This window comes from Oncorhynchus mykiss, chromosome 9 (genome assembly GCF_013265735.2).
Source record: "Oncorhynchus mykiss isolate Arlee chromosome 9, USDA_OmykA_1.1, whole genome shotgun sequence".
NCBI lineage: Eukaryota > Metazoa > Chordata > Actinopteri > Salmoniformes > Salmonidae > Oncorhynchus > Oncorhynchus mykiss.
Window position 1 is genome coordinate 63767735 of NC_048573.1, and position 23604 is coordinate 63791338.

Here is a 23604-nt window from a genome sequence, read left to right on the forward strand (position 1 = left end):
GACAAATGTAAAACAAGTATCTTTAATTTTTATAAATGACTATCTGACATCTAGGCTCTAATAAAAGTTTGCATGATCTGTAAAACAACAAAGCAATTTATTTTAATTTCACCATTTATTTCATAAATCTAGTTCCACTTATTCAGTACAATAAACTCTTTGTCTTAACTAGTGGTATTGTATACCTTTGTCACAAATGTATTTATTGTCAACAAGTTTTCTTAAAAATATGTAATCAGTAGTGTTGCAGATCTAGCCAAGCCAAGAGACTCCTTTAGCAAAGTCACACCGTTTTTCACATCCATCAGGTCCTGTGTGGCTCGGTTGGTAGATCTGGTGCTTGCAACACCAGGGTTGTGGGTTCAATGCCCACGTGGGACCAGTACGGAAAAAAAATAATCTAAAATCTACCCACTCACAACTATAAGACCAGAGAGTCTGGTAAAATGTAGACATGTTGTTTGTTTGGGAACTGTTCATAATGTTGACACTTAGTCAGACATGTATCATTAAGAAACAGAAGATGTGTTTATTAATCTACTAGAATGGAGGATGTTTTACTTTCGTCATCCTGTAGCCTAATGTTAGAATTGTCTGGCCTCTTTCACATTCTAGTGACAATACCATGCCAAACCACCTCTCACACAGCCTGTCCGACTGCACTTCACCATGAGACTCTTGGGTAAGACAGAGCAGACTGATGCACATATATTGGACGTTATAGGTCAGTCAACAACACTCATACAGTACTGGGCTTTAGCCGTCCCATGTTGGAGGCAGAAAGTCCATTTCCCCCTCACTGTTTCCGGAGACAGTGGAGTTTGTCCTTTTTGATCTTCTATTCATCTAATCTTCTTCCTTATCTTTTTCCCCTTTGACACTTGCTGATTTTGACAAGTTTAATCGGGAAAAGGTACTAAGACATAATTGATCGAGCAATAAAGTTAAAACTTGAAAATATAATATTGCTGGTTCAGTACGGTCCTAGAGTCCATATCCTCTAAATCATATTCAAAAGTGGTCAGGAATAGTCTTCAGCGCCTCTTCTGGGTTTCTGGTTATGTCCACATTCTACAACAACAACACACATGGAGTCACACCGTTAGATTTGTGGAATCTCTTATAACATTTTCCTATTGTGCTTGGAATAAATGGATACGTTTTGTAAAGCTTACCCCAGGTCTCTCTCTGTGCGTGTTGACTGCCTCAATGTTTAGGCAAATGTGCTCCACTCTACACCCTGTACCAGGAGAAAGAGATATGAGTGAAATTGTTGGATCCAATTACAGCATGTGAATTTGTTCAAGTCCAATTGGACAACAACTTACCATAGGCCACCGGTGTAAGTTTGAGCACAGTATGAAGAGGACATTTTAGGTATGGTAACTCATCTGTGGAAAAAAAAGTAGTCTCTAGTCCAGTGCGCATGCGAGATTTGGTTTTGAGTGACGAGATAGTCGTAGACATGACCAACTTCACTACCACAAGACAATGCTAAATGAATCCATGTATTTTGGACTGTAAAGTACCTGCGGTTTTGTCTAGTAAGTAGGCCAGCAGACAACGCATGACGGCTTGGTGACACACGACCAGCACATTCTCCTGTCTCTCCAGCTCCATGATCACTGGCTCCAGACGGTGGACCAGGTCTTCATACGACTGTGGTAGAGAGAGGAAAATGAAGTGTACCTTTTTCATTCTATTGCACCAGGAAATGTACCTTCTTCATACTATTGCACCAACCTGAACCACACCATGCTCTCTATTTTCTTTCTTTCCTTACCAGCTCGGCTTGGTTCCAGCTGGAAACGTTTGAATTCTTGAGCAGACAAGGTCAAAAATCTGTTGTATGTGCCCTTGAGCAAAGCACTTCACCCTAATCTGTTCCAGGGGCGCCGTACTACCATGGCTGACCCACACATTTCACTACACCTATCCGGTGTATGTGACAATAAAGAAAATAATCTTTAATTATCTTTCCCAGTCACTCAGATCCACCTCTACTAGGGTAGCTAAGATGTACTAAGAGAACTAGGTGTTCTACTAAGAAGACTAGGTGTTGTACTAAGATGACTAGGTGTTCTACTAAGAGGACTAGGTGTTGTACTAAGATGACTAGGTGTTCTACTAAGAGGACTAGGTGTTCTACTAGGAGTACTATGTGCTTTTCTAAGAGGACTAGGTGTTCTACTAAGAGGACTAGGTGTTCTTCTAAGAGGACTATGTGCTCTACTAAGAGGACTAGATGTTCTACTAAGATACAGTAACTAGGTGTTCTACTAAGAGGACTAGGTGTTCTACTAAGATGACTAGGTGTTCTACTAAGATGACTAGGTGTTCTACTAAGATAACTAGGTGTTCTACTAAGATGACTAGGTGTTCTACTAAGAGGACTAGGTGTTCTACTAAGATGACTAGGTGTTCTACTAAGATAACTAGGTGTTCTACTAAGATGACTAGGTGTTCTACTAAGAGGACTAGGTGTTCTTCTAAGATGACTAGGTGTTGTACTAAGATGACTAGGTATTCTACTAAGAGGACTAGGTGTTTTACTAAGAGGACTAGGTGTTCTACTAAGAGGACTATGTGTTTTACTAAGAGGACTAGGTGTTCTACTAAGAGGACTATGTGTTCTACTAAGAGGACTCGGTGTTGTACTTAGATGACTAGGTGTTGTACTATGATCGCTAGGTGTTGTACTAAGATGACTAAGTGTTGTACTATGATCGCTAGGTGTTGTTCTATGACTGCTAGGTGTTGTACTAAGATCTCCACAATTTGTCTGAGTAATGTACAGTGTATGTATATTTTGTGTGTATTTTGTAAGCAGTGTGTGGTGAATTAAGACAGGTCCTACCTCACCCTTGGGGTAACGGTACCGGTACTTGTCCTGGTCTCTCAGTGCAAACTCTTCTGGGTGGTTCTCCTGGATATCTTCATATGTCAACTCCTCACACACACCCTGAGGAGGAAATGGCGGTGCAGAGAAGATGTCAATGAGTGGTACGGGCATGTACAGTGATGAGTAACCTATACCGAGACCGAAAGATTTGCATTAGCTCTTCAGGGCAATGCATTGACTTTAGCTCAGTTGGTCACACATTCACAGCAAACTGTATATATGCATTACACACTCACATAAAATGTATGCTTAAACTCAACAGTAAACAGTGGTTAAATGCATCAATCTCATTTAAACTCAGCAGTAAATAGTGACTTATTGTATAAATCTCGTTTAAACTCAGCAGTAAACAGTGACTTACTGCATCAATCTCATTGAGAGCCTTCCACTGTTCGTATGGAATCCCCAGATGCTCTGCAGTCTGGATGGTCCTCTTCATATGGCTGGTCCACACCTTCAGATCCTTTATATGCTGGCCCTTGATGAAGCCCCCCAGAGCAGTGGCATACTACAGGGACAGACCATGTTCACAGGGAGTGGGTGGGGGTGATTTTTTACACAATCATTTACTATAGAAGAATGCTTTATTGTCCACTTTCTTTGCGGAGAATGACATTTTATATTTCGGATTTCAACCCAACCTCCGAGACACATATACATTATGCTTTATGGTTTTTTATTTTCTACATAAGGGAGGGCCCAATACATTAAGTCATTGGATGGGACAATAGCATTATATCTGGATTAAAACAATTCTGTTTTCATTTTTTCCCTCGCTCTACTTTTTTCATTCAACGTTTTCCCACAGGACGCTTTATCTGGACATGGTTCTACAGGACCTCCACCAGCCGAAGCAAAGTAATAGCATTAACATTATGCCTTCTAGTTGCAGTCACTGTACTCATAATATACAGGAGAACGATCGCCTTATGGTGAGGATAGCCGTGCTACAAGACTAGCTTCAGATGCAATCATTAAGCAAGGGTAATTTAAGTGTAGGAATATGTACAGATAGTAGTATAAATCCCCTTGCAGAGTCCCCACAGCCAGATAATTTTCTCATGGCTTCTGGAAGGAAATGCTGTAGGAATGCTCAACCGGTGTCGCTCATTCAGCAGACAGAAACTTTCAACCGGCTCTCCCCATTAAGCAACAATTCGGAGTCAAAGGCCGAGCTTTCTCTGGTCTCTCCTCCACCAGTTACGGGGTCTGAGATGCTGAGGCCTCCCACCATTAGCTCTGGCAAATTGAAAACCCTAGTCATTGTCGACTCCATTACCCGCAGTATTAGACTTAAAAATAATTATCCAGCGATCATACACTGTTTACCAGGGGACAGGGCTACCGATGTTAAGACTAATCTGAAGATGGTGCTGGCTAAGGCTAAGACTGGCGAGTGTAGAGAGTATAGGGATATGGTTATCCATGTCGCCACCAACGATGTTAGGATGAAACAGTCAGAGGTCACCTAGCGCAACATAGCTTGAGTGTGTAAACAAGCTAGAAAGATGTGTCGGCATCAAGTAATTGTCTCTGGCCCCTTCCCAGTTAGGGGGAGTGATGAGCTATACAGTCTCACAACTCAATCGCTGGTTGAAAACTGTTTCCTGCCTCTCCCAAAAGATAGAATTGTAGATAATTGGCCCTCTTTCTGGGACTCACCCACAAACAGGACCAAGCCTGGCTTGCTGAGGAGTGACGGACTCCATCCTAGCTGGAGGGATGCTGTCATCTCATCTATGAACATAGACAGGGCTCTAACTCCTCTCGCTCCACAATGAAATAGGGTGCAGGTCAGGCAGCAGGCTGTTAGCCAGCCTGCCAGCTTAGTGGAGTCTGCCACTAGCACAGTCAGTGTAGTCAGCTCAGCTATCCCCATGGAGACCGTGTCTGTGCCTCGATCTTGGTTGGGCAAATATAAACATGGCGATGTTTGCCTTTTAGCAATCTCACTGGAATAAAGACCTCCTCTATTCCTGTCATTATTGAAAGAGATTGTGATATCTCACATCTCAAAATAGGGCTACTTAATGTTAGATCCCTCACGTCCAAGGCAGTTATAGTCAATGAACTAATCACTGATCATAATCTTGATGTGATTGGCCTGACTGAAACATGGCTTAAGCCTGATGAATTTACTGTGTTAAATGAGGCCTCTCCTCCTGTTTACACTAGTGAGTATATGCCTTGCGCATCTCACAAAGGCGGAGGTGTTGCTAACATTTACGATAGAACATTTCAATTTACAAAAAAGTAAATTACTGCGGTTTCGTCTTTTGAGCTTCTAGTCATGAAATCTATGCAGCCTACTCAATCACTTTTTATAGCTACTGTTTAGTTCCCTGAATTCCTATCAGAACTTGTAGTCATGGCAGATACAGTGCCTTGCGAAAGTATTCGGCCCCCTTGAACTTTGCAACCTTTTGCCACATTTCAGGCTTCAAACATAAAGATATAAAACTGTATTTTTTTGTGAAGAATCAACAACAAGTGGGACACAATCATGAAGTGGAACGACATTTATTGGATATTTCAAACTTTTTTAACAAATCAAAAACTGAAAAATTGGGCGTGCAAAATTATTCAGCCCCTTTACTTTCAGTGCAGCAAACTCTCTCCAGAAGTTCAGTGAGGATCTCTGAATGATCCAATGTTGACCTAAATGACTAATGATGATAAATACAATCCACCTGTGTGTAATCAAGTCTCCGTATAAATGCACCTGCACTGTGATAGTCTCAGAGGTCCGTTAAAAGCGCAGAGAGCATCATGAAGAACAAGGAACACACCAGGCAGGTCCGAGATACTGTTGTGAAGAAGTTTAAAGCCGGATTTGGATACAAAAATATTTCCCAAGCTTTAAACATCCCAAGGAGCACTGTGCAAGCGATAATATTGAAATGGAAGGAGTATCAGACCACTGCAAATCTACCAAGACCTGGCCGTCCCTCTAAACTTTCAGCTCATACAAGGAGAAGACTGATCAGAGATGCAGCCAAGAGGCCCATGATCACTCTGGATGAACTGCAGAGATCTACAGCTGAGGTGGGAGACTCTGTCCATAGGACAACAATCAGTCGTATATTGCACAAATCTGGCCTTTATGGAAGAGTGGCAAGAAGAAAGCCATTTCTTAAAGATATCCATAAAAAGTGTTGTTTAAAGTTTGCCACAAGCCACCTGGGAGACACATCAAACATGTGGAAGAAGGTGCTCTGGTCAGATGAAACCAAAATTGAACTTTTTGGCAACAATGCAAAACGTTATGTTTGGCGTAAAAGCAACACAGATGAACACACCATCCCCACTGTCAAACATGGTGGTGGCAGCATCATGGTTTGGGCCTGCTTTTCTTCAGCAGGGACAGGGAAGATGGTTAAAATTTATGGGAAGATGGATGGAGCCAAATACAGGACCATTCTGGAAGAAAACCTGATGGAGTCTGCAAAAGACCTGAGACTGGGACGGAGATTTGTCTTCCAACAAGACAATGATCCAAAACATAAAGCAAAATCTACAATGGAATGGTTCAAAAATAAACATATCCAGGTGTTAGAATGGCCAAGTCAAAGTCCAGACCTGAATCCAATCGAGAATCTGTGGAAAGAACTGAAAACTGCTGTTCACAAATGCTCTCCATCCAACCTCACTGAGCTCGAGCTGTTTTGCAAGGAGGAATGGGAAAAAAATTCAGTCTCTCGATGTGCAAAACTGATAGAGACATACCCCAAGCGCCTTCCAGCTGTAATCGCAGCAAAAGGTGGCGCTACAAAGTATTAACTTAAGGGGGCTGTATAATTTTGCACGCCCAATTTTTCAGTTTTTGATTTGTTAAAAAAGTTTGAAATATCCAATAAATGTCGTTCCCCTTCATGATTGTGTCCCACTTGTTGTTGATTCTTCACAAAAAAATACAGTTTTATATCTTTATGTTTGAAGCCTGAAATGTGGCAAAAGGTCGCAAAGTTCAAGGGGGCCGAATACTTTCGCAAGGCACTGTAAATGTCCTTGCCATCAACTGAACGCCTAAAAGAAGAGAGACATCTCTACAGACACCTGGACCAATGAAGACATCTACCCCAAAGGAATCCCCCAAAAAGAGGAACAGAAGAAAGAAAACACTATTAAAATAGAGATCAAAGTTGCGTTACACAGAAGAGAAGATGCTGGAGAGGAACAAAGAGATGGTCAACCTAAAGAAAAGACTGAAAAGACATGAGATGATGGCCAAGAGGAAGCAGGTAATTGTCAACATGGAAGGCAGAGAGGTCCAGAAGAAAACTACAAAGAGAGGTCATCAGAGAACATTACCCAGTAACAGCCAGAAAAGACTAATGCGCAAACTTGTTAGACGCTTCCTTCATCAAGATTAAGTCTCCATTGTAATAAATGGGAAATCCGGAGAAATTCGGAAAAAGGGCCAGATTTCCGTTAGAGAGCCTTCATAGAAGATTTGTCTGATGAGGCACAACCTCTCCAAGCCTCAATTATTTAACCTTAAGCCATGTCACAGACAGAGAACATGTGCTTGCAAAACGCATGACAACTTTGGCTTGAAGATAAAGGAGCTGCACCAGCTTGGGGTCATAGAAACATCATCCCCAAGGGACACTATACAGGCCAGTGTGTGTATTGACGATTATGTGCTGTTCTAATGTTTTTGTATGTGTTGTTTTTATATGTTCTCTGTTCTTAGCCTACAGTGGCTTGTGAAAGTATTCAACCCCTTGGCATTTTTCTTATTGTGTTGCCTTACAACCTGGAATTAAAATAGATTTTTGGGGGGTTTGTATCATTTGATTTACACAACATGCCTACCACTTTGAAGATGCAAAATATTTTTTATTGTGAAACAAACAGAAAACTTGAGCGTGCATAACTATCCCCCCCCCCAAAAAGTCAATACCTTTTGTCTCTATAAGCTTGGCACATCTAGACACTGGGATTTTTGCCCATTCTTCAAGGCAAAACTGCTCCAGTTCCTTCAAGTTGGATGGGTTCCGCTGGTGTACAGCAATCTTTAAGTCATACCACAGATTCTCAATTGGATTGAGGTCTGGGCTTTCACTAGGCCATTCCAAGACATTTAAATATTTCCCCTTAAACCACTCAAGTGTTGCTTTAGTAGTATGCTTAGGGTCATTATCCTGCTGGAAGGTGAACCTCTGTCCCAGTCTCAAATCTCTTGAAGACTGAAACAGGTTTCCCTCAAGAATTTCCCTGTATTTAGGGCCATCCATCATTCCTTCAATTCTGACCAGTTTCCCAGTCTCTGTCGATGAAAAACATACCCACAGCATGATGCTGCCACTACCATGCTTCACTGTGGGGATGTTGTTCTCGGGGTGATGAGAGGTGTGTGGTTTGTGCCAGACATAGTGTTTTCCTTGATGGCCAAAAAGCTACATTTTTGTCTCATCTAACCAGAGTACCTTCTTCCATATGTTTGGGGAGTCTCCCACATGCCTTTTGGCGAACACCAAATGTGCAAGCAATTACTTTATTCTGGCCACTCTTCCAGTAAAGCCCAGCTCTGTGGAGTGTACGGCTTAAAGTGGTCCTATGGACAGATACTCCAATCTCCGCTGTCGAGCTTTGCAGCTCCTTCAGGGTTATCTTTGGACTCTTTGTTGCCTCTCTGATTAATGCCCTCCTTGCCTGGTCCGTGAGTTTTGGTGGGCAGCCCTCTCTTAGCAGGTTTGTTGTGGTGCCATATTCGTTCTATTTTTTAATAATGGATTTAATTGTGCTCCGTGGGATGTTCAAAGTTTCGTATATTTTTTTATAACCCAGCCCTGGTCTCCACAGCTTTGTCCCTGACCTGTTTGGAGAGCTCCTTGGTCTTCATATCGCCGCTTGCTTGGCGGTGCCCCTTGCTTAGTGGTGTTGCAGACTCTGGGGCCTTTCAGAACAGGTGTATATATACTGAGATCATGTGACATATCATGTGACACTTAGATTGCACACAGGTGAACTTTATTTAACTAATTATGTGACTTATGAAGGTAATTGGTTGCACCAGATCTTATTTAGGGGCATCATAGCAAAAGGGGTCAATACATATGCACGCACCACTTTTCCATTTTGTATTTTTTTGAATTTTTTGAAACAAGTTATTTTTTTCATTTCACTTCACCAATTTGGACTATTTTGTGTATGTCCATTACATGAAATCCAAATAAAAATTAAACTACAGGTTGTAATGCAACAAAATAGGAAAAATGCCAAGGGGGTGAAAACTTTTGCAAGGCACTGTATGTGTGTTATGTACTTTTGAAGCACTGCAAAATGAAATTGATTGAACTTGAAACCCATCTGTAAATAGCACACCCAACTACCTCATCCCCATATTGTTATTTATTTTTGCTCGTTTGCACCCCAGTATCTCCACATCATCATCTGCACATCTATCACTCCAGTGTTAATGTTAAATTGTAATTATTATCAAAAAATGTAGGTTGTAGATTGCGGAAGGTGCTGCGGTAATGAGAGAAATCAGTCAAAATCAATAAAAAATTGTTAATTTAAAAATCTATATTATTTCAGAGTTGAAGTATTCTGTGCATGACTGTTAATAAACTTTTTTTTTTTGAAAATGTATTAGCTTTCCTAAAGGTCTTGATGTTTTCAGACCATTGCGGTAATGATATTCTTTAGTACTTGTTTTGGAAAATATGTTCATAAAGGCGTTAAATTGTCAGTAACTGTTTTTAAATGAATGCTCACAAACACAAACACAGACCTTGTTATTTATGCCTATAAAGGAAATTTGTTGATGCAAGTCTTTTTAAAGATTTCATGTTTGAAATCTTTGAAACCAAGATTTCGTGAGAATCACCCTAGTGCTGCTTTTGACACCATCGATCACCACATTCTTTTGGAGAGATTGGAAACCAAAATTGGTCTACACGGACAAGTTCTGGCCTGATTTCAGATCTTATCTGTCGGGAAAGATATCAGTTCGTCTCTGTGGATGGTTTGTCCTCTGACAAATCAACTGTAAGTTTTGGTTTTCCTCAATGTTCCGTTTTAGGACCTCTATTGTTTTAATGATGGCTCCTTGCTGTCCCCAGTCCACCTGGTCGTGCTGCTGCTCCAGTTTCAACTGTTCTGCCTGTGGCTATGGAACCCTGACGTGGTCAACGGACGTGCCACCTTGTCCCGGACCTAATGTTTTCGACTCTCTCTCTACCGCACCTGCTGTCTCTAACTGAAGGATCGGCTATGAAAAGCCAACTGACATTTACTCCTGAGGTCCTGACCTGTTGCACCCTCTACAACCACTGTAATTATTATTATTATTTGACCCTGCTGGTCATATATGAATGTTTGAACATCTTGGACATGTTCTGTTATAATCTCCACCCGGCACAGCCAGAAGAGGACTGGCCACCGCTCAGAGCCTGGTTCCTCTCTAGGTTTCTTCCTAGGTTCCTGCCTTTCTAGGAAGTTTTTCCAAGCCACTGTGCCTGTGTGGCCTACTGACCTTGTGACCCCTGGGAGAGAGTGCTGAGTCTCCCCCAATGCGACCCAGCAGGTTCAGCTCGCTCTCCCCGTGGCGGCTCAGGAAGATAGAGCGCGGTGTGACGTGGATGTTCATAAGGTAGTACACGATCCGGCTCTGTATATGGTCTTGCACACGGTTCACCAAGTACCTAGAGCCCACGTTGAAGATCTTGATGTAAGACAGATGCCTTTGTATAGGAAATATAGAGAGACACATAGGGAGACAATTATTATTCAAGACAGGTGCCAACACAATAACATGTAGGGGAAATACAGGAAGATAGAAGGAGAGATGGATTTTTTGTTAATCACAGGTATCAGATAACCAAGTATTTTTTTTCAGTTTAGTTTTTACTCTTTCTCTCATTCAGGGAGAGGAGCTGTTGGCATAAAGCCTGATCCCAGATGTGTTTTTTTGATTATGACTATAAATGAGTTGGCAAGACAGCACAAACAGTTCTGGGACCAGGCTAGTTGGCATAGTCTGTTGAACTCTACCTGTCTTTCTCATCGTCCAAAGGCACATAGGTTTGCTTGTAGCACTCGATACGTTTCAGGAAGTCTGCCTGCGCCTCATCCTTGTCACAGTTCACATAGTCTGGGCTGCTCACTTTCACTTCCTGGGACAAAGGTCAGTGTCACAGTGTAGAGTTTAACATCTTGCAGAGTTTGGCATCTTAGAAACAGAGAGCCCTCCGGTAAGGTTTGAGAATATACTTTCTCACCGTGATATTCTGTGCAATGATGTCTGGATCATCACAAATGGACTCCACAAAAAATACCTGTAAGGACAATTCAGTTGTGTTCATTATACCTGTCACGTTCTGACCTGTATTTCCTTTGTTTTGTATTTATTTAGTATGGTCAGGGCGTGAGTTGGGTGGGCAGTCTATGTTTGTTTTTCTATGTTTTGGGTTATTTCTATGTTTCGGCCTAGTATGGTTCTCAATCAGAGGCAGGTGTCATTAGTTGTCTCTGATTGAGAATCATACTTAGGTAGCCTGGGTTTCACTGTGTGTTTGTGGGTGATTGTTCCTGTCTCTGTGTTTGTTTGTTCACCAGATAGGCTGTTTAGGTTTTCTCACGTTTGTGGTTTTGTTAGTTTCGTCATGTATAGTTTCCTTTATTAAAAAACATGAATAACCACCACGCTGCATTTTGGTCCGACTCTACTTCACCCCAAGATAACCGTTACAATACCAAAGGGGTTTTGTCCAGTTTCACCATCTGAGTTTGTATTTAGCTGTTGCAGTGGTAGTAAAGTGTTTATTCATTATGTATAGCAGCAGCTACAGGACTGTCAGTTGCCCTGCCCTTGAACCTGCCTTGTAGCCTTTTTCCTTGGAAAAGCTCACAATGGATATCCTCCTCTCCCGTGTTGTGTTGGTGGCATCAAACACCTGGAGGGAAGAGGATAGAAATTTGAGAGAAAATATATTTTAATCGGCTGTACAGATGTAGGATTTTACAGATGTAGGATTGTTTTACTATTTTGTTGCTGAGCATTGTATTTGTGTATTTGATTTTTTTAAAAAGCTTCTATATTTTGTCATTTCCACCACGAAAAATGTATCAACCCCTACAAAAAGGTCCATTAATTATGATCCACATAAAAATTATAATTTCCTGTTGCTTCAGAATTATTTTCCTGCTGTAGCAAACTGGCTTAAATGAAGATCCTACATCTATACATTCCAGTCAATGTAGCAGAACGTGGGCACTGTGGGCACAGTGCAATGTTCCCTCAAAATTATTTTGGCACTGAGCAAATTTCAGGTCTGCTGAGCGCAAACTTGAACTTTGTAAAGAAACTTCCAGCGAAAGTTTACAGTGAACACTGAGCCTGTACCCGTTTTAAGTTACAGTTTTAACAGGGGCCAAGTAGGCCATGTAGGCTGGGTGGTCAACCATCAACAACAATGGAGAAAATACATCCCATAACAGTTTAACATGGAAATACCTGTTCTATCATTCAGCCTAGTGTAGCAGCCAATGTGTGGTGTTCAATGTAGGCCTATATTCCTTGAGACGTTTGAAAAAAAACATGCAGGGCTTGACATTAACCTGCTTATCCACTTGTCCATCAGACAAGGAGGTGACTGAACATTTTGTTGTGTTGTTTGATGTAAGAAACCACTTTACAAAGTAAAATACATTATTATTCCCATACCATCATTACAGAGAATCAGACAAATTATGCTACCCTCTGCCTATTGGCTACTTAGCTTATTAAAACATGTCTCAAAATAAAACACTGCCCCTTTAAGACAAAAAAAGCTCTTCGCCTGAATCGCTTTTCAAAGATGTCTGGATATGTACATGTTTTGTGGTCTTGTAGGAAGCAATCACTCCCTATCTATAACTGGGCTAATAACTCACTAACTAGCAAAGGATATGAACAAAATGTACACACGTTGCTACATGCAGCTCTCACTTTGATCTCAAAACAAGCGCATCTACTCAAGACCCCTCATGCTGTAAACACAGTCCAGTTCAAAGTAAATTGCACAGATCGGTCTGTGTAGAGTACGGACTGAGTAGTGCGTGTCAATGCAATAGAATCCTACTCTGATGCTTTCTGCCAACAACAAAATCTCTTGCATAGTTTGTTTTGTTTCGATATGTACCATTAAAAGTGGCTGATATTGCATAGATTCAATCACAATTGCCACATTAAAGGGAAATGTGGATAGTGTTAACAGGGAAAACTGAAGAACGGTGGTCACCAATCTTTTCAAAATGCTAGCCAAGATCTACCGCTCAGTTTTTTTTAACAAGACTTAAAAACGTAAGCCTATTAACCAATTAAAAACAGTACTGTAGCAATGAGGTTTGTGCAGTAAGCTATAGGCCCAATACATTATCACCACGTGTACAGATGAAGTCAGAATTTACATACACTTAGGTTGGAGTCATTAAAACTTGTTTTTCAAACGCTCCACAAATTTCTTGCTAAGAAAGGAATCTTTAGGAATCTTTCCAACAATTGTTTACAGACAGATTATTTCACTTATAATTCACTGTATCACAATTCCAGTGGGTCAGAAGTTTACATACACTAAGTTGACTGTGCCTTTAAACAGCTTGGAAAATTCCAGAAAATTATGTCATGGCTTTAGAAGCTTCTTATAGACTAATTTACATAATTTTAGTCAATTGGAGGTGTACCTGAGATTTATTTCAAGGCCTACCTTCAAACTCAGTGCATCTTTGCTTGACATCATGGGAAAATAAAAATAAATCAGCCAAGACCTCAGAAAAAAAAGTGTAGACCTCCACAAGTCTGGTTCGTCCCTGGGAGCAATTTCCAAATGCCTGAAGGTACCACGTTCATCTGTACAAACAATAGTACCCAAGTATAAACACCATGGGACCACGCAGCCATCATACCGCTCAGGAAGGAGATGCATTCTGTCTCCTAGAGATGAATGTACTTTGGTGCGAAAAGTGCAAATCAATCCTGGAACACCAGCAAAGGACCTTGTGAAGATGCTGGAGGAAACAGGTACAAAAGTATCTATATCCACAGTAAAACTAGTCGTATATCGACATAACCTGAAAGGCCGCTCAGCAAGGAAGAAGCCACTGCTCCAAAACCGCCATAAAAAAAGACAGACTACGGTTTGCAACTGCACATGGGGACAAAGCTAGTACCTTTTGGAGAAATGTCTTCTGGTCAGATGAAACAAAAGTAGAACTGTTTGGCCATAATGACCATCATTATGTTTGGGGGAAAAAGGGGGAAGCTTGCAAGCTGAAGAACAACATCCCAACCGTGAAGCACGGGGGTGGCAGCATCATGTTGTGGTGGTGCTTTGCTGCAGGAGGGACGGGTGCACTTCACAAAATAGATGGCATCATGAGTGAGGAAAATTATGTGGATATATTGAAGCAACATCTCAAGACATCAATCAGGCAGTTTAAGCTTGGGCGCAAATGGGTCTTCCAAATGGACAATGACCCCAAGCATACTTCCAAAGTTGTGGCAAAATGGCTTATGGACAACAAAGTCAAGGTTTTGGTGTGGCCATTACAAAGCCCTGACCTCAATCCTATAGAAAATGTGTGGGCAGAATTGAAAAAGCATGTGCGAGCAAGGAGGTCCACAAACCTGACTCAGTTATACCAGCTCTGTCAGGAGGAATGGGCCAAAATTCACTCAACTTATTGTAGGAAGCTTGTGAAAGGCTACCCAAAACATTTGATCCAAGTTAAACAATTCAAAGGCAATGCTACCAAATACTAACTGAGTGTATGTAAACTTCTGACCCACTGGGAATGTGATGAAAGAAATAAAAGCTGAAATAAATTATTCTTACAACTATTATTCTGACATTTCACATTCTTAAATAAAGTGGTGATCCTAACTGACCTAAGACAGGGTATTGTTTTACTAGGTTTAAATGTCAGGAATTGTGAAAAACTGAGTTGAAATGTATTTGGCTACGGTGTATGTGAACTTCTGACTTCAACTGTATTATCACCGCATTGTTGTTCGGGCACCGCATTGTTGTAAGGTAGGCTATATGATCATTCCCGTAATAGACCCGTTGTTGTATTACTTGTGAGGCACAGCTGAGTGAGCAAACATTTCAATATTTTACTGGGCTGATGGTGCCTGCATCTGATCTTTAGTCTCAATGGAGGCAGAGAGCAGCAGATTTAGGGTCCGCCTCTCAATATCCCTCTGCTCTCCCTTTCCTCCACTGACACGGACCAAAAGGGACACTGTCTTCGAGCTGATGGTGAAACTGGAGTTGCACCGCACATCATCCACAAATGTGTTGTTACTCTCATGAACAGAATAAGAGAAATATTCCTCAATGTTAAAAAAGACCCAAGCCGCTAATAATAACAACAACGCAAGCCTATATATATATACTTTCCTACTCATTCCTTACTGCTACAGTGCTTATTGTAGCGCTGAGTGGAAATAGGAAAAACACAGGTTTAATGTTGAATACGAAGTGTTGACAGTGCTGAGTAAGAACTTAAACATGAACTCACTCGTAAAACAGCAGCTCTTCGCTATATTCATTGACAGTCTCTTTCTAGTCATGATTTTAGACGTTTTGAAATCTTACAGTATCAATTTTGCTGTAGCTTTCATTTATGCCTGCTACGTTACTGCAGACACGTTATCTGAGCCATCAGATTGGCCCATTGTATGCCTATAGTACACTTGATTTGCTCTCCGGTCCCGCCAACAGGCAGAGTTTGTACTTTCAGACACATGAAATTGTTCAAAATGGCAAAACAAAATAGGAACACAAGGCTTTATCTTTGTTTTTTGTTTTTTTACAGAAATGTTTGTCGATCGATTAGGAATGCCTTGGAGATCAATTAGTCGAGTTTGATGACCACCGCTCTAGAAAGTTGAGTGAAGTTCAATCTCGTACTTCTCTCTGTGGGCTGATATTTCGTCTGCTTGGCAGTCCAGGGGGAGCTGAGCAGCAGTCTTGGGGCTACTGTGCACCCGCAGCATAGAGGGAACATTGGCACAGTGTATATTTCTTTAACCTTTATTTAATCTGTAAATCCATAGAGGTCAAAATATAGTTTTACCCATGGACACCTGGAAGTATCCAGTTTATCATGTACAGTGTGTTTGAAGTTCAATGTCCTGTCCACCCTGAGTACAGTATGTGTCAGTCAGGTGTAAGAGGTATGGTGTCTTTGCCCTATTGACAGTCAGCTCAGAGGGGCAGTTTTAAATTGTCCTCTTACTCACGGCTACTTGTCCATGTTCCTTTGAGAAGTAGATAACTACATCTTTAAGGGCATTTGTAGCGCAGGCCCTGAGAAAGCAAATGCAATGAGAAATCATTGGATTAACCACAGAAAGATCATTCACAGCACAAAAGGACGTAGCATGTCAGTTGTTACGTAATACTTTACACAAACCACCACTAGTCTGCACCTGAAATGTCACCCTATTCCCTATACAGTGCACTGCTACTTTGACAATGAAAGTAGTGGGAAAGTAGAGTGCTATGGGGAAAAGAGTGCTATTTCAGACGCAGCCCCACCCATAGCTTCGTCACATAGATAGAGAAACCCATCAAACCTGAGGAATCTCTTACCTGCGAATCTGCATGGCCTCCTCATTGTCCGGTCTGAAGAACTCGAAGTTCTTGTAGCTCTGGACTGCTTCCCTGCGATACTGGCCCAAGTTGAAGACTAGACGATAGGTGATTGATGATACATGATATAGGATAGATAAGGGAAAGACCATAAACTCCAATCCTCAGTGACGTGTATGAGTACTCAAGCACACCTCAGGTCATTTAACTTGGCTAGTGTGTTGGTTGTGAACTGACCCTTTGTTGGAACCCCTATCCAGTTGAGGTAGCGGGAGAGCTTCTTGGATATGTATGTCTTCCCCCTGGCAGGCAGTCCAACCATCACAATCAGAGTGGGGGAGTTGGTGAGCTGGGGCACAGAGGCTGGGGAAAAACAAGACAGACCTTAGGAATCTACTGTACATGCCTGGTAGGTAAATAGAGTGGTTCTCTGTGAACACTTTTAACAAGGCACAAATCACTGGTGAGAGTAAACACTTACACACACAGTGTGTGTGTGTGTGTGTGTGTGTGTGTGTGTGTGTGTGTGTGTGTGTGTACCAATTGCCGAGGTAATCCTCACCATCTCCTCAAGAGTGAGAACACCAGGTGACAGAGAGATCAAATATCTGTTAACCATGGCACACGTATCCCAACAGGCAAGGATTGGTTGAGCCCTCATTGTTACCATGTTATGTCTTACTTACCTTGTCAACAGGATCGCCAGAGGTAATGTGTTCTGCATAATAATCCCAGAGTAATTAGCCAACTCCTTTAAGAGTGTAAGACTACTTCAGAATATACCCTGAGAACCACAGAGTATCCCATGCAGCCAGTCACATCGGTGACAACACACTGGGACAAGGGTGCCACTGCAGACAGTACCAGCATGCAGTACCTCTTGTTCAGCATGAGATTTCATCGTAGAAACAAAATAACTGTGAAAGCATGTGGAACAGAATCATTCCACAGGCTACATCAGACCTCTCAATAAAGTAATGTTCAAACTGCATATCTGTACACGGCACCAGATATCATTTCACATGTCAGGAAGCAACTCCACTTAACTGAGACTTTAGAAGAGTGTTACAGTACAATAGGTAGTATGAGGGAGGATATAGGAGAACCAGGACGTATTGCAGGATATAGAAGCTGGTAGTCTATATGAATGACGACTGACTGCAGCGTCAGTATACAGTATTCATATATTACAGGTCACAGGACAATGTTAGAGTAGGATTCATCTTATTCTCACACATGGGGCATGGAGGAGGAGGGAGGGAAACCATTCAACAGATCTAAGATTTACACTAGGAAACATTCGATCATAGTCTTAACATAGCAACAAGATCAAAATTTGAGCACTCATCCTCCTGTTGTTGAAGATAACTTTCCCGTGGCTTATACTAATGAATGAATTAGGAAGTTGAGAGGAAAGAAGAGACAGAGAAAACAGACAGGAGAAGAGAAGGAGCGAGAGACAGAGAGAGAGACAGAGAGAGAGGCAAAGAGAGAGTGAGAAACAGACAGAAACAGACGGAAACAGGAAAAAAAGAAACAGAAAAAGAGAAAGAGAGCACTAGACAGAAATGGGTTCTTCACACTTACAGCCTCTCCGGCGACTTAGCTTGCAGCCTTCCATCCCCAACCATGGCACCCATATCTTGAGCAGAGGAGTCTGCGTGAGCTCATTCTTCTCCTGTTCTGTGGACATGTCAGCTCTCGGCAGAGCCCAGACAGACAGAGTCATGCAACACAGCACAGTCCCCCTGGCCCTGTTCAGCAGAGCGAGTGTGAGTGAGGGAGACAAGAGGAGCAACACAGCCGCCTGCTTCAGTGAACTCCGGCGGGGTCACCTGACTGTTGCCAAGGAGCAGAAGGCGGAGGGGACGATGGAAGGGGAGGACCTCTAAATGGCATCCGATTCCCTAAATAATGCAATAATTTTGACCAGGGTCCATAGGGAATTTGGTGCCATTTGGGACACATGTTAGCTCATTGATGCCATGCTGTTTCACTGCTACTCAGCAGTTAGCGTAGAACATGGTCCGAGGCCAACTACTTTAGAGGGATCTAAAATATCCTGGGATATCAGCCAGTAGGGAGAAGGAATCACAAAGTCACACAAGTCTGTGTTGTGGTGGTGACATGGCACTAAAGCATTAAATATATCAGTCCTTTTGAAGAACAAGCTCATCACAGAGTAACAGTTTACCATAGTTAACTGTTACAAGGAACTGATCAAAACAATATATGTTGTGAGGCTATAGTACAGCACATATATGTTGCTTGATTTGTATTTGGCAACGGTGTGGTGTTGCTCAATTATACCACAAGGTGGCAGTTGGAAGTCAGAGTTCACAGTTCCTTTTGAAATGCTGATCCAGAGGAAAGATCAACTGGCTCTATCATTACATACACTCTCACTGTCTGTAGCCTGTAGGTAGCAAATAAACTGACAAAACAGCTCATCCCTATGTTCTCTGCTGTCTTTCTGCTCTGGTGCAATCATTCTCATTCAGAAAATATCTGACTTTGTTGACAGTACTTCAAGAGGTTACCAAGGCAATGAGGCATTAACCTGACTAAGGAATTAGACATCTGACAACCTATGAGACATGGACAGTCCCTGATCTGATCTCATTACAACTTAATGCAGTGGAGTTTTAAAGGGAAGTGGCGTCATGGGTTAGATAATGTCATCAATACGTAATGTAGCCTCCCAGCAGGCGAGCAACACTGGTTGAAACGATATCAGTACTACACCATTACAACCTGGTTGCAAACTAGTTGTATTGACGTCAAGACAACCAGCTTTGTTCACTGGGCCCGCTGGACATTGTTACCCCCGCAGTTCTTATTAATGTTATATCCATACGTTCTTTAAAAAAAGATTGCTATCTAGAACTGAAAAGTCTTCTTCGGCTGTCCCCATAGGAGAACCCTTTGAAACATGGAACCATAAAGGGTTCTCCTACGGGAATAGCCAATTAACCCTTTTGGAACCCTTTTTTCTACGAGTGTAGGCCTACTGTATAGTATCCGGTTTTACATGCAGTGGCAACATTGTTTAGACATTTCCACTGTGGGGTTTGCTGTAACACATTTTTACTTAGACCTGCAGTAACTTAGCAAGGCTGAAATGGGCATTGGGACAGGATACTTTGAATAAAACTTTGTGGTCAAATTCTAACAGAGACAGACAGTTAGTTTGGCAGTAAGACACTCTTTGGCCTCTGCCATTATTCTCCAACAGAAAATATAATTCCCATAACACAGCAATACATTCTGTATCTAAGTGTCAGACCTCATACCAACTGTTAAGCTACCTAACTGACCACATTCTGGGCAAATCATACAGTAGGCCTAATGTTGGCATATGTTAAAAATGTTAAGTATCTAACCTGATATTCTGCAGTACAGACAATGTTTATGCCTTTCAGCAACAGTAATGACCACAGAGTCTAGATCTGGTTTTGTTAGTAGAGCCCAGGAGAAGCGAGAGAGGAACATGCTATCCCTGCTGGCTGAGAGTTTGGCCTGGCAGGAATTTAGCCTGGCCTCCATGCTCCAAATAGAATGACAGGGATTGACTGCACTGTAGCTGCTGAGAAATGAGCTATGGGCAGCTCCTGTAAACCACAGCTTAGTGTAAATGTATTCCTGAAAACATCTCTCTCTCTCTCTCTCTCTCTCTCTGAGGAACTGTAAATTGCATAATAAAAGTTTACATGGAACATACTGTACTTAAAGGTCCAATGCAGAAATGTTTATCTCAATATCAAATCATTTTTCGGTAACAATATAGTTCTTACTGTGATTGTTTTCAATTAAAATGGTCAAAAATAAACAAAAAAAGCTTCCTAACAAAGTGCAATTTCTCAAGCAAGAATTTTGCTAGGACTATCAGAAACTAGTTTTTATGGCAGAGACATGGCAGAGAGGTTTGAAACTCTCGTTTTTATTGGTCTATTAACTAATTTACCACCTTGTGATGTCACCAGTCTGGCCAAAACTCCATCCCATCAAAAACAGGCAGAAATTTGAAACAGTCTTTTCAAATAGTTCTTGCACGTAAAGGGCATTACCATAATTTTCAAAATTTCACAATATTATTCCAACCTCATAGTGTGGAAATATATATAAAACACAGAAAATCACGTTTTTCACTGTGCAGCAAAGCATCCCCAAAACAGTAATTAAAACTTGGAGTCATTAAAAAATTGTTTTTCAAACACTCCACAGATTTCTTGTTAACAAACTATAGTTTTGGTAAGTCGGTTAGGACATCTACTTTGTGCATGACACAAGTAATTCTTCCAACAATTGTTTACAGACAGATTATTTCACTTATAATTCACTGTATCACAATTCCAGTGGGTCAGAAATTTACATACACTAAGTTGACTGTGCCTTTAAACAGCTTGGAAAATTCCAGAAAAGGATGTCATGGCATTAGAAGGTTATGATAGGCTAAATTACATAATATTAGTCAATTGGAGGTGTACATGTGGATGTATTTCAAGGCCGACCTTCAAACTCGGTGCCTCTTTGATTGACATCATGGGAAAATAAAAATAAATCAGCCAAGACCTCAGAAAACAATTGTAGACCTCCACGAGTCTGGTTCATCCTTAGGAGCAATTTCCAAACGCCTAAAGGTACCACGTTCATCTCTACAAAGAATAGTACACAAGCATATACACCATGGGACCACACAGCCGTCATACCACTCAGGAAGGAGTTGAATTCTCTCTCCTAGAGATGAACGTACTTTGGTGCGAAAAGTGCAAATCAATCCCAGAATAACAGCAGGACCTTGTGAAGATGCTGGAGGAAACAGGTACAAAAGTATCTGTATCCACAGTAAAAATGAGTCGTATGTCGACATAACCTGAAAGGCCGCTCACCAAGGAAGAAGCCACGGCTCCAAAATCGCCATAAAACTTCCAGACTACGGTTTGCAACTGCACATGGGAAGAAAGATCGTACTTTTTGGAGAAATGTCCACTGGTCTGATGAAACAAAAATAGAACTGTTTGGCCATAATGACCATCGTTATGTTTGGTGGAAAAAGGGGGAGGCTTGCAAGCCGAAGAACACCATCCCAACCATGAAGCACGGGGGTGGCAGCACCATGCTGTGGGGGTGCTTTGCTGCAGGAGGGACTGGTGCACTTCACAAAATAGATGGCTCATGAGGTAGGAAAATTATGTGGATAGAGTGAAGCAACATCTCAAGGAAGTTAGGAAGTTAAAGCTTGGTCGCAAATGGGTCTTCCAAATGGACAATGACCCAAGCATACTTCCAAAGTTGTGGCAAAATAGCTACTAATATTCTGACATTTCACATTCTTAAAATAAAGTGGTGATCCTAACTGACCTAAGACAGGGAATTGTTCTAGGATTAAATGTCAGGAATTTTGAAAAACTGAGTTTACATTTTTTGGGCTAAAGTGTATGTAAACTTCCAACTTCCACTGTATATATACTCAGTGTACAACAAATTAAGAATAGTTTCCTAACATTGAGTTGCACCCCCCCCCCACACCTCCCATTTGGTGGGGCATGGGTTCTACAAGGTGTCCAAAGCGTTTCACGAGAATGCTGGCCCAAGTTGACGCCAATGCTTCCCAAAGTTGTGTCAAGTTTCCTGGATGTCCTTTGGGTGGTGGACTATTCTTGATACACACATGAAACTGTTTAGCATGGAAAACTCAGCAGTGTTGCAGTTCTTGACACAAACCGGTGCGCCTGGCACCTACTACCCCGTTCAAAGGCACTTGCATATTTTGTCTTGCCCATTTACCCTCTGAATGGCACACATACACAATCCATGTCTCAATTGTCTCAAATCTTAAAAATCCTTTTTTATTCTGTCTCCTCCCCTTCATCTACTCCAATTGAAGTGGAATTAACAAGTGACATCAGTAAGGGATCATAGCTTTCACCTGGATTCACCTGGGCAGTTTGTCATGAAAAGAGTTCATAATGTTTATACACTCAGTGTGTAATGGTGTGTATAGACAGTATATGAATTGAAAAGGTGAGCGCAGGTATAGTTATATAGGATGTGCCTTGACTAGAATACAGTATATACATCCAAAGTTTATAAAACAGTATATAAACCTTTCCTCCACATCAGGAAATGTTAACTTCTAGTGTATTCAAGGTTTAAAAAGGCTTCATTTTTGTGATACAAAATATGTATCAACCCCTACAAACAATGTCCATTAAATATAATGACCTGACCAAGATCCGCTTCAGATGGAAACGTTGTCAATAAAGCGGTGAATTCGGAGCTTTAACGGTGTGCAGGCCTCACATTTCCTGTTGTTGTAGAATCATTTTCCTGCTGTAGCAAACTGGCTCCAATTAAGATCCTACAACTGTAGCATTCATTCAGTGATAGGTTACTACTATACTTGACTGTGCTAATCACACTGTAACAGAGCACAAAGATGATACCACTACTGTATAAGGAAATAGAAGGGAAACAACAGAAGATATCAGAGTTACCAGAGTGACAGACAGACCTTCCCAAGTCCTTTCCCATTTCGTCTGCATGTCCATCTTTTCTAAATCAAGGCAGCTTTCTAAATCAAGGCAACTTGAAACCCAGAGAAGACGTTGTCCGGTCTGTAGCAGTGTCTGCTGCACTGTCTGAATCATAGAGTGTAACACCAATCCACCAAGTCTATCTTGCTCGAGTGTATTTTTGTGCTGCTGCACTTAGCCCCCTGGACAACATGTGCTCGGGACAACATGTGCATAGACAGAAGTGAAACAGCATAGTAAAGTTGGACTTTACTATACCATCTTAGTTCTTCCTACTCCTCTCTCTCAAGAGAGTGCATGTTTATCATTGAATGCTCTCACCTGCGCTGTCACAGCGGTGCCTCATCATGTATTCCATATGGAGCAGTTCTATCCCTGCACGGTGCACGGTCTGAAGAAGACTTACTAATGCCTATGGCTCTGCTGTCAGATACTCTTATTAATGTAACCAAACCCCTCGGCCAAAGCATTCTCTCCCCTCTCACCACCTTCTCCCTCTTTCTACGCCACATGGACATACGCTGGGCTTGTCCTTTAATGTTTGCCAGGTCTTGGGTTCACCATTCACAACTTACAC

General features: G+C 41.6%; 1 protein-coding gene across 4 annotated transcripts; it reads right to left on the reverse strand.

Moving 5' to 3' along the window:
- Window positions 1-100: 100 nt before the first annotated feature.
- LOC110532627 (6-phosphofructo-2-kinase/fructose-2,6-bisphosphatase) lies at window positions 101-23604 on the reverse strand. Of its 4 annotated transcripts, XM_021616695.2 has the most exons (14): window positions 18079-19285; window positions 16729-16854; window positions 16492-16588; window positions 16140-16206; window positions 11734-11808; window positions 11134-11190; window positions 10907-11028; window positions 10389-10596; window positions 3264-3410; window positions 2858-2962; window positions 1530-1659; window positions 1329-1391; window positions 1176-1240; window positions 101-1071 (listed from the first exon to the last, which is right to left on the reverse strand). In XM_021616695.2, the coding sequence occupies exons 1-14, from the start codon at window positions 18218-18220 to the stop codon at window positions 1012-1014; spliced, it is 1464 nt and encodes a 487-aa protein (XP_021472370.1). In that variant the 5' UTR covers window positions 18221-19285; the 3' UTR covers window positions 101-1011. The 4 variants fall into 4 exon arrangements, 1 of the variants encoding a protein (XP_021472370.1); XR_005053319.1 differs by lacking the exon at window positions 18079-19285 and adding an exon at window positions 23349-23604 and having other exon boundaries at window positions 1530-2962; XR_005053318.1 differs by lacking the exon at window positions 18079-19285 and adding an exon at window positions 23006-23168 and having other exon boundaries at window positions 1530-2962.